Raw genomic sequence first — 10,976 nt, forward strand, 5'->3', positions numbered from 1 at the left:
TGCTGGTCAAGAAGCTACAATCTCTGGGCCAATGTACCCCCCTCTGCAACTGGATCCTTGACTTTCTCATCAGAAGACCACAGTCAGTACGAATTGGAAATAATGTCCCCTCCTCACTGATCATCAACACAGTTGCACCCCAAGGATGCATGCTTATCCCACTGCACTACTCATTATTGTGGCCAGGCACATTTCCAATGCCATCCACTTGCTGATGACACCACAGTTGTCGGCAGAAAAGGCGTACAGGAGGGAGATAGATCAGGGCGTTGTCACACCAACAACCTTACCCTCAATGTTAGCAAAACCAAGGAGATGATTGTGGACTTTAGGAGGAAGTCAGGGAAACATGACCCAGTCCTCATCGAGGGATCAGTTGTGGAGAAGGTAAAGAAGTTCAAATTCTCGGGTGTCAACATCTCTGGGGATCTGTCCTGGAGCAACCATGTTGATGCAATCACGAAGAAGGCTTGCCAGCGGCTATACTTTGTGAGGTGCTTAGATTTGGTATGTCACCAAAGAGCCTCGAAAACATCTACAGGTGTACCATGGAGAGCATTCTGTCTGGTTGCATCACTATCTGGTATGGAGTTGCCAAATCTCAGGACAAGAAAGAACTCCAGAGGGTTGTTAATGGCTCACTGCATCTCATGCACCAGACTTCACTCAATCGAGGACATCTAAATGAGGTGGTGCCTTAAAAAACACCCCCACCACCCAGGCCATGCCCTCTTCTCTCTGCTTCCACCAGGGAAAAGGTACAGGAGCCTAAAGAAAAGCATTCAATCGCACAAGGACAGCTTCTTCCCCGCTGCCATCAGATTCCTGAATAATCATTGAACCAAAGACACTGCCTTACTTTTCGTACACTATTATTTTTATATTTATTGTTGTAAGATGGTTTATAAAAGGAATGTTTGCACTAATATGCTTCTGCAGAACACTGAATCTTATGACTTGTTTTTTTAAAAATTTTTTTATTTTTCACACTATGAACCATACTAACCAAAATACACCCAAACATTTCCCTCTTGAACATACACAGTGTTATTTTCTCCCCTTTTCCCCCCCTCCCTCACCCGCCCCCTCCCCACCCACTCAATGTTCAACCTATATGATACATTAAACAGTGTCATCACACAATGAAAATAAACAAGAAATTTGTGTCTTCTACTTTTACACACTGGGTCAGTTCATTTCGTCTTCTCCTTCTGTCATTTTAGGCGGTGGAGGTCCGTGGTAGGACTTCTCTGTTGTGTTCCATGTACGGTTCCCAAATTTGTTCGAATACTGTGATGTTATTTTCTTAAATTAGATGTTATTTTTTTCCAGTGCAATATATTTATTCATTTCTATGTACCATTGCTGTATTCTCAGGCTCTCTTCTAATTTCCAGGTTGACATCATACATTTTTTTTCCAAAGCTAAGGCTATCATAATAAATCTTTTTTGTGCTCCATCCAATAAATTGTGATCCATTATTTCCAGGCTTTACTTGACCAATTCCTACCCATTCTTGGGAATAGCACTGACACAGCCTTCTGAAACAGTGGAGCTATTTAAGGCACCACCCTGGCCCACTTTCGGGGGTTGGGCCGGGGCATTGATAGAATTGGTCTTGGAGAACACAGGCGGGTTGGGTCCTGGCCCTTTAAGAGGGCGGGGCTAAGGGCTAAGGCAGGCGCGCGCCGCGGCTCCGTCACACTTTTTGTTACAACTCCCGGGCCATGTGGAAGCTGCTGGCGAGAAATTGGTGTCGGCTTCCCAGCGGCTTCCGAGGCTGCGCTCAGCGCTCACCGGCTATCGGGGCGGAAGATGGAGCCGTGGGGTTTGCCGCAACCGGTCGCCGGTTCCCCGGCACCAACGTGATGAGCACCGTCAGGTAAACGGGAAGCCCCGGACTGGGAGTCTGGGCTGGGGCGGGAGACACGTGCATTTCTGCAGCCTCCGTCGCGTCCCACCAACGGCGAGGTACTCCTCCACCTCACCACCCCCCCCCCTCCCCACCCCCAACACGTGGATTCAAAATAGGAAGTAGTTTGGTTCCAGAAAGTTGGATATGATATTGACAAGGTAATGATGTTCAGTATCAACCCTGGTTCTGGACAAGAAGCATTGAAGCAGGATCATACTGAGAACAGAGGTGCCTGGAAGTTGGGGTTGAGGGAGAATTCTGCCGACTGGCACATTACCTGCTGAGCCAAGGCAAGAGCTCAGTGGGGAAGGACCACGGTGTCGGATCCTTCTGCTGCCGAACATTGGTGGGGAAAACCCTCAAAACAACAGGAGAGGAGGAGTAACCCAAGGGGGAAGGGGCTCATTAGTGGCAATGGTGCTATCAGAGGTTAACGATACAATATGTAATAACAGAATGTACCAACCAAAATCGGACAATGAATGTTAAACATTTTGCACTGTTTTCCTTTATGTACAATCGTGACACAATGTACTTGAAAAGGCCTTGCACTGTACATAGTTTTTATTGTAAATAAAAAAGGATACAAAAGAGCCTGTCGATATAAACTGCTGGTAGGACTTCATGGGCATGCCTTGCTGAACAAAACAGTACTTTTTCTTTTGAACACTTATTCTTGACAGTTTATTGAACTAACTGCTGTACTATGTAGAGATTAATTTGCTTGGATAATGTTTAATTTTTTATGATATCCTGTTTTGCATGAAAATAAGCAATTTGATTTTTAAAAGTGGTATCTACAAAGGCAAAAGAATTGTCAGTGTTTTGGGTTGAGACCCAGCATTAGAATTGAGAAGGGAAAAGGAAGATAACCAAATAAGAAAGGGAGGAAGGGAAGAGACAGATTTCAGATTGAGTGTCAGAGTACACATACACCCCTGAAGTTTTTCTTCCTGTGGTCAAGGCAGAATTACCATTTATTTGGTAGTGGAAAAAGAAACGGTATAAAGCACACACATGTAAACAACTTGTGCAATACAGAGGAAAATCTCAATAAAGTGTAAAAGTTTGAGTCCCTAAATGAGTCTGTTTGTTGAGGAGTCTGATGGTGGAGGGGTAGCAGCTGTTCCTGAACCTGATGATGCGAGTCTTGTGGCACCTATGCCTCTTTCCTGATAGTAGCAGCAAGAACAGCAGGGTGGTGTGGATCCTTGATGATTGCTGCTGCTCTCCGATGGTAGCATTCCCCATCGATGTTCTCAATGGTGGGGAGACACTTGGGGTGTGTCCGCTACCTTCTGGAGAGCTTTACGTTCAGGGACATTGATTTCTCCATACCAGGCCACGATGGAGCTGGTCAGCACACTTTCCACGACACCTCTGTAGAAATTTTCCAGGGTTTTCAATGTCATGGGCTAGTGGAACACGGTGGGGCATCAAATGAACAAAGAAACTGGTTGTTTCAGCAGGAGTGAGAAAAGAACGTGGAGTGTGGTTAGTTAAACTTGTACATTAATTGTTTGGATGATTTCAGTGATATTTGCCTTGTTAATGGCAAGGAGAAAGCCAAGGGACCACTATAGATAGAATGCAATAACTCTAAAACAGTTACCTAGTCTAAGCGTGGTCTTGCTGATGTTCATCATCCATCTCTCTGTTGGTTCCACCTATCACCTTCCAGTCTGTTGCCATCTCCCATCTGGGTCCATCTGCCTGTCATTCCTTTCTTGTATGGTTCCACCTATTACTTTCTGGCTGCTTTCTCACCCCTTCCTCTCACTTCTATCTACTGGATAACGACCCTCTATGCACCCAGTCCTGGTGCAGGGTCTTGACCTAAAACATCACCCTTCCTGCTGACTCCATCGGTATTGACTGACCTGCTGATTTCCTCCAGCAGATTGAGAAATAAAAAGGATGTCTGAAGAGGATTTTCAATCGGGTGGGGGTGGAGATGTAATTAGGAGTTTTAGGCACATGTTTGGCAGGGGAATAGGTGGATGGGGAGGGAGAAGGCAAAGTTGTTGCAGTCTTGAGGGGAGGAGGAGGAGTATGTGGAGGGGGGAAATGTGGGATGAGATCAAGCGTGACTGGGGCATTGGAAGAGGAAGGGGCACATTGGGTGGGAAGGAGGAGGACGACGATGACACAGGTATTTGTGGGATAGAACTCAGACCCTTCTTCGTGGTTGATGTACAGTGGTGTGTGGGACTAGGTAGAAAAATAGATTGGCACAGACTAGAAGGGCCTGTTTCTGTGCCCGAGTGTTCTGTGGGTGTTTGGGAGATGGGGTCATTGGCATTCAGGAAAAATGGTAAGAAAGGGAAAAAAGATAGTAGGATGCCAAGGGGTTTAGTTTGTGGGCAGAAGATTAAACTTATTTCTCAAATAGTCAGTCCAATTTCATGGACCAGATTCAGGAGGGCAGAATCAGCCCTGGACTCCTGACCAATGCCTGGTGTATGGGAAGGCCAGCAGGTGGGGGCTCCAGTGTCCCTGACGGAAGAACACGTTGCCCACCGCTCCAGACCAGTTAAGGAGGAAAGGCTGAGTCATTGGTGTCTGTGGTTCTTGCTTGAGAAATGGAATTGTTTGATCACTGAGAACTGAGCCACCTACTTGGAATGTAGGTTTGTTCATGGATAACGATTAATTTTTGCTGCTGGGTTTTGGCAGTTTCCCCTAAGCAAGTAATTGCATAATGAGCATAATTCCCTTTGCACAATGTCATTGCTTTCAAAAGCATTAAATGCCAACTGCATTTTTGTAGCTCTATTCATGACCTCAGTACAATGACATGCTTATGATGTGTAAAGGAGGAAATGTGTCCAGCAGCATGTGCGTCGGCACGTGTCACAACTGGGGCACGACTGTGGCTGGAAAACGCTTCTGCAGTCTTGGTTGATGGCTAAATAATGTCCAGAGTAACTCTTTTCAATGTGCCATGGCTTCTCGTCCATTCACTTGAGAAAGCACTGGGACTTTGGTTAAGTGCTGTGCCTGAAGATGAGACCTTTCTGGTGGGTAATACTTTCAAAAATTTCCTAACAACAATAATTCAGGGTTTAACAGAAAAAATCATTCCAGTTATTCTTTGCAAAACTTACTAACAGAAACCCAGAAAGAATTAACCTTCAGACAAGACCGTGTGGAATGAAAAATAAGTACCTATTTCTTTTCCACATCTGAAGCATTGATCTGATAAATTCAACCTCCATCTCCTCAATTTTTGAGATGAAATGTACAATTGATGTAAAAAAATTATAATGAAGTAATCTATTTCTTACATTAGACATCTTTGCATAGGTTTTGCCAAACCTGCTGATCTATTATCGTATCTAAGGTAAAACACAGGATTCTGTTGACACTGTGAATAAGTGAAAAAAATGCACACAAATGCTGGAGAAACTCAGCAGGCCAAACCTTGATAAAGGGCTCAAGCCTGAAATGTTGGTGATGTATCTTCATTTTTACTATATAAAGGCACTGTTTGACCTGCTGAGTTTCTCTCGCATTGTGTTTTTTCTATTGTCGTATCTAGATCTTGTTCCCATTTTTCTTTTGAATTAAACAAACCTACTTTAGGTGTTTGTTCTTGTAATAAATATACGCAATTGAAATAAATTTTTTAGTCATTCCATCAACTATAGTTTGTTCCAAATTTGAAAGATCTTTTAAAACCATATCAGATCCTAATTTCTCTCTTAAATAGGCTCTTAAATGAAAATAATGTATTATGAGGTATATCATATTTAATATTTTTAATTGATCAAAAGACATCAATTTATCATTATCGTAACAATCTCCCAATTTTGAAATTCCTTCATTGTTCCATATATTTAAAAAATGTTATATATTGAAAAAATTAATAACAGATTGATTAATGGTGTTTTTAATGAAAGAAGATTTCCATAATCTTCTAACTTTGTTCCAAAAATTAAGAAAATGTTTTAATATTGGAGCATCTTTATCTGTTGTTACAGATTTTGGCTGCCATTTATAAATAAACTCCTCTGGTATTATTTGCTCCTATCTTATTTAATTCAATGTCCACCTAAAATATTTGTATTTTACAAACAGGGAGACTAAAAATCTTAATTGTGCTGCCTTATAATAATTTTTAAAGTTAGGAAGTTGTAGCCCCCCCCCCCCCCATATTCATATTTCCATGTTAATTTTTCCAATGTCTTCCTTAACATTTTTCCTTTCCAGAAAAGTTTCATAACTTGTTTATTTAAATCTTAAAAAAAAAAATTGGGGGTAGAGATATAGGTAAAATTTCAAATAAGTATTGAATGATTGGAACAATATTCATTTTAATACAATTAACTCTCCCAATTAATGTAATAGGTAAATTTACCTATCTCTTTAAATCTTCAACTATCTTTTTTAAATTGTGAAATATAATTTAATTTGTATAAATTTTTCAAATTACTATCAAAATACATATACCTAATCTTATCTGTCCATTTAAATTGAACTTGTCGACATTGTGAATAGTCTACTTTTTACCAATTCCATTACTTCACTATAGTGCTTTAATCTAATTTATAAAATTTACACCAAAGCCAAATTTACTTAAAACTTTAAATTTAAAAAAAAATCCCACTCTAACCTATCAAATGCTTTTTCTGCATCGATAGTTACTATAACACTCAAATCTTCTTCTTTCTGCACTAAATGGATTATACTTGTTTGTCTATTTTTAACAAAACCTTACTGGACAATATTTATCAATTCAGGAAGATAATCATTAATCCTATTCACTAATATTTTTGCTATAATTTTATAATCAACATTCAATAAAGATATAGGACTATATGAAGCTGGTTTTAATGGGTCTCAATCTTTTTTAAGAATAATTGTAATTATCGCCGTGGAAAAGGTTTCTGGAAGATAATATTGTTTAAAAGTTTGTTCTATTACTTTCACAAATAATGGAATCAATAAATCTTTAAATTCTTTATAGAATTCAATTGGAAACCTATCCTCTCCTGGAGATTTATAATTTTGTAAATTATTAAATGCATCATAAACCTCTTGTTCAGTAAAAGGACTATCTATATGATCTTTACCTTGAGTTAAATTTGGTAATAAGAATTGTGACAAATATTCATCTATAGCCTCCTCATAAAATAATAATTCGGGTGTAGATAATGTTTCAAAAAATTCCTTAAATACATCATTCATTCTTTGTGTTTTATATGTCAATTCATTGTTATTCTGTTGTATTACATTAATTGTTCTAGAAGAGCATTTCCCTAGTTGATAATATTTATGCTTAGACCGTAATATCATTTTATCTGTTCTATATGTTAACATTGGGTATGACACACTCCTGTTCGGCTCCGAATCATGGGTCCTCTACCGGCACCACCTACGGCTCCTAGAACGCTTCCACCAGCGTTGTCTCCGCTCCATCCTCAACATCCATTGGAGCGCTTACACCCCTAACGTCGAAGTACTCGAGATGGCAGAGGTCGACAGCATCGAGTCCACGCTGCTGAAGATCCAGCTGCGCTGGATGGGTCACGTCTCCAGAATGGAGGACCATCGCCTTCCCAAGATCGTGTTATATGGCGAGCTCTCCACTGGCCACCGTGACAGAGGTGCACCAAAGAAAAGGTACAAGGACTGCCTAAAGAAATCTCTTGGTGCCTGCCACATTGACCACCGCCAGTGGGCTGATAACGCCTCAAACCGTGCATCTTGGCGCCTCACAGTTTGGCGGGCAGCAACCTCCTTTGAAGAAGACCGCAGAGCCCACCTCACTGACAAAAGGCAAAGGAGGAAAAACCCAACACCCAACCCCAACCAACCAATTTTCCCTTGCAACCGCTGCAATCGTGTCTGCCTGTCCCGCATCGGACTTGTCAGCCACAAACGAGCCTGCAGCTGACGTGGACTTTTTACCCCCTCCATAAATCTTCGTCCGCGAAGCCAAGCCAAAGAAGAAGGATGTTAACATTGTATTATTGTAATTTTTTTATTAAGTAAGCTTCTATATTTACTCTCAGAAGATGATTTTTTAATTTCCTTTTCATCTATATTCTCCATATATTCCTTTTTAAGCTTTGAAGACTAACTTATAATTTGTCCTCTTAACTCAGCTTTCAATGCTTCCCAATTATAAACATATCTTCTGTTGAATGTAAATGTATTGAATGTGTTGTCTTATTTAAAAAAAACAAATGGATTCTATGTGTGCTGCTTTGGAAGGGATTGCCAATCAAATGGACAATATGCTTAAACCAGTGGTTCCCAACCTTTTACTTTCTACTCACATACCACTTCAAGTATTCCCTATGCTATAAGTGTTCTGTGATTAGTAAGTGATTGCTTAAGGTGGTATGTGAGTAGGAAGGGAAGGTTGAGAATCACTGTTCTAGACCCAATTATTACTGAAATATTTTGCTTGAGAAAAATTGTCATTGGCCCATTTCCTTTGGAGTTATGAAACTGTGCACATTTTTCTTTCCACCCACATACCACCTTAAGCAATCCCTTATTAATTACAGAGCACCTATGGCATAGGGAATACTTAAAGTGGTATGTGAGTGGAAAGTAAAAGGTTGGGAACCACTGGTTGAAACAGATGTCTCGAGGATTTTTGGAAGGAAAAACTAAAATATTCATCGATAGCCTCCTCATGTGAAGACATGATAAATATGAATCAAGATGTGTCTAGTCAAAAGTAATGTTAATAGATGTATAAAATCAGTTGATACAGTACAAGATAATTAAAAAAAAAAATTGAAGCAGCTTTTTTTGAATGTAAAAATCAAGTTGATCGTAATAGGGAAAAAGTGGAAGATTCTTTTGTGGATTGGAGAATTCAGAAGAAAGAATTATTGAAGAAAATTGATTCATTGGAAAATCAAAGTCAGAGGAATAATGTGAAAATAGTGGGCCTTCCAGAAGATATTGAAGGTTCTGACCTGATTTATTTATATATATATATATATATATATATATATATATATATATATATATAAATTTATATTATAATAAAAAAGAAAAAAAAAAAAGAAATGGATTCCTGAGATGTTTGGCAAGGAGATTTTTCTGGAAGGTTTGGAGTTGGACCGAGCACATAGAGCATTAAAGAAGAAGCTGTTTCTGGGACAATCGCCACCGGTGGTTTTAATTCGTTGTTTGAAATATCAAGATAGAGAAATGATATTACGACTGACGGTGCAGAAGGCCTGACAACGTCAATCTCCAATGATGACTCAAGATAATAGAGTAATTTTTAATGCAGATTTGAGTCAAGAAATTATTAGGCAACGTCGGGAATTTAATTCAGCTAAAGAAGTATTGTGGCGGAAGGGTTATAAATTTGCTTTTCGCTAACCTGCGGTGTTAAAAGTTTTTTAGGGTAATTTTCAATCCCAATTTTTTGAAAATGACCATGATGCATTAATATTTGCCAATTCGTTGCCAGATTTGCGAGGAAATGGGCGACCTTCATCTTTGTCACCTAAAAGAAGGGCAAATGGAAGTGGGAATGGGAAGAATGGGAAATATGGAAAGAATGGAAAGAAAGAAGAGCTGACAAAAAGTCTTATTGATATTGAAGATTTGCAACAATCATTGGGACTGGAATCACTGGGTTGAATATATTTACTGTATTTGATTATGTTTAATTGAATAATGTATGTATATCTGGCTGGGGGGGGGGGTGGATGGCACTGAAATCTTTGACAGTCATCTGCTGCTAGTGGGGTTTACTACACCCTGATTTTTAGGGCATTACTTCCTTTGGGTGGTTTTTTTTAGGGGTGATTTTTTTCTTTAATTTTTTTCTTGACATTTTATTGGGGAAGGATTGTGATTTTAAGGATTTATAAGGGGAGCAATATTTAGTAGTGTGTGATCATATTGTTAGTTTGTAGAAATGTCTAATTTGAAATTTGCAACTTTTAATGTTCCAACTGAATAATCCAATTAAGTGGAAATGAGTTTTGGCCTATATTTAAAAAAAAAAGAAAGTTGATGTTGCTTTTTTGCAAGAAACACACCTGACTGAAAAAGAACACTTGAAATTGAAGAGAGATTGGGTTGGTAATGTGTTTTTTCTTTTAATTCTAAGGTGAGAGGTGTAGCGATTTTAATTCATAAGAGTTTGCCTTTTGAATTACAATCTTTGGAGGGAAATGCTGGGAGAGTTTTGAGGGTGAATTGTAAAATTTTTGCTGAATCTTTGACTTTGCTTAATGTTTATGCACCTAATATAGATGATGAACATTTTATTTTGAAGCTTTTTTTTGTTGTTAAATCAGGCTAATGAAAATACTTTAGTTGGGGGTGACTTCAACTGTGTTTTGGACCCTTTATTGGATAGATCTCCAAAAAGTATAAGGAAATCAAAGATGGCGATACAAATTGGGGCATTGATGAAAGATTTAAATTTGGTGGATATTTGGAGAAGAGTTAATCCTATGGAGAAAAATTTTTCTTTTTATTCATCTCGGCATGATTCATTTTCCAGAATAGATTTGTTTTGGTATTGGCACATTTACTGGGTATAGTATTACAGGCTGAGTATAAAAGTAGGGTTATATTGGATCATTCTTTAGTTTTTTCTTGTGTAAGTTCGGAAGCGGTATGTTCATCTTATAGATGGAGGTTTAAGACAATGTTACTGAAAAAAATGGAGTTTGTTACTTATGTTAAAGAACAGATCACTTTGTTTTTGGCTGAGAATGTTAATTCTGTAGATAGTAATTTTGTATCATGGGTTGCACTGAAAGCTTATTTAAGAGGGCAGATTATTAGTTATACTACGAGAGTTAAGAAACAATATATGGCAGAGTTTAGAGTTGAAGAAACAAATTGCTGAGCTAGAGAAGGAACTTCAGAAAGATGTGACAAGATAAAAAAAAAAGCAGCTCTGGCAAACTTGAAATTCTGTTAATACATTGCAAACTTATCAATTTGAGCTTTTAATTAATCGATCTAAGCAGCGTTATTATGAGAAGGAACATAAGGTACTTGCATGGCAATTAAAAATGGAATAGGTTTCATGGAATATTAATGCTGTTAAAAATAATTCAATAGT

At 38.8% G+C, this 10,976-nt stretch overlaps 1 protein-coding gene across 3 annotated transcripts in view; it reads left to right on the forward strand.

Moving 5' to 3' along the window:
* Positions 1-1,686: 1,686 nt before the first annotated feature.
* The window catches only part of mthfd1l (methylenetetrahydrofolate dehydrogenase (NADP+ dependent) 1 like), a 198,225-nt gene continuing 188,935 nt past the window's right edge, over positions 1,687-10,976 (forward strand). For all 3 annotated transcript variants that reach the window (XR_011355972.1, XM_069932267.1, XM_069932269.1), the window contains exon 1: positions 1,687-1,882. Coding sequence is in view for 2 of the 3 variants with exons in the window: in XM_069932267.1 (XP_069788368.1) it covers positions 1,728-1,882 (155 nt within the window). In the remaining variant the exon portion in view is untranslated. The remainder of the gene's footprint in view (positions 1,883-10,976) is intronic.

This window comes from Narcine bancroftii, chromosome 4, assembly GCF_036971445.1.
Source record: "Narcine bancroftii isolate sNarBan1 chromosome 4, sNarBan1.hap1, whole genome shotgun sequence".
Taxonomy (NCBI): Eukaryota; Metazoa; Chordata; class Chondrichthyes; order Torpediniformes; family Narcinidae; genus Narcine; species Narcine bancroftii.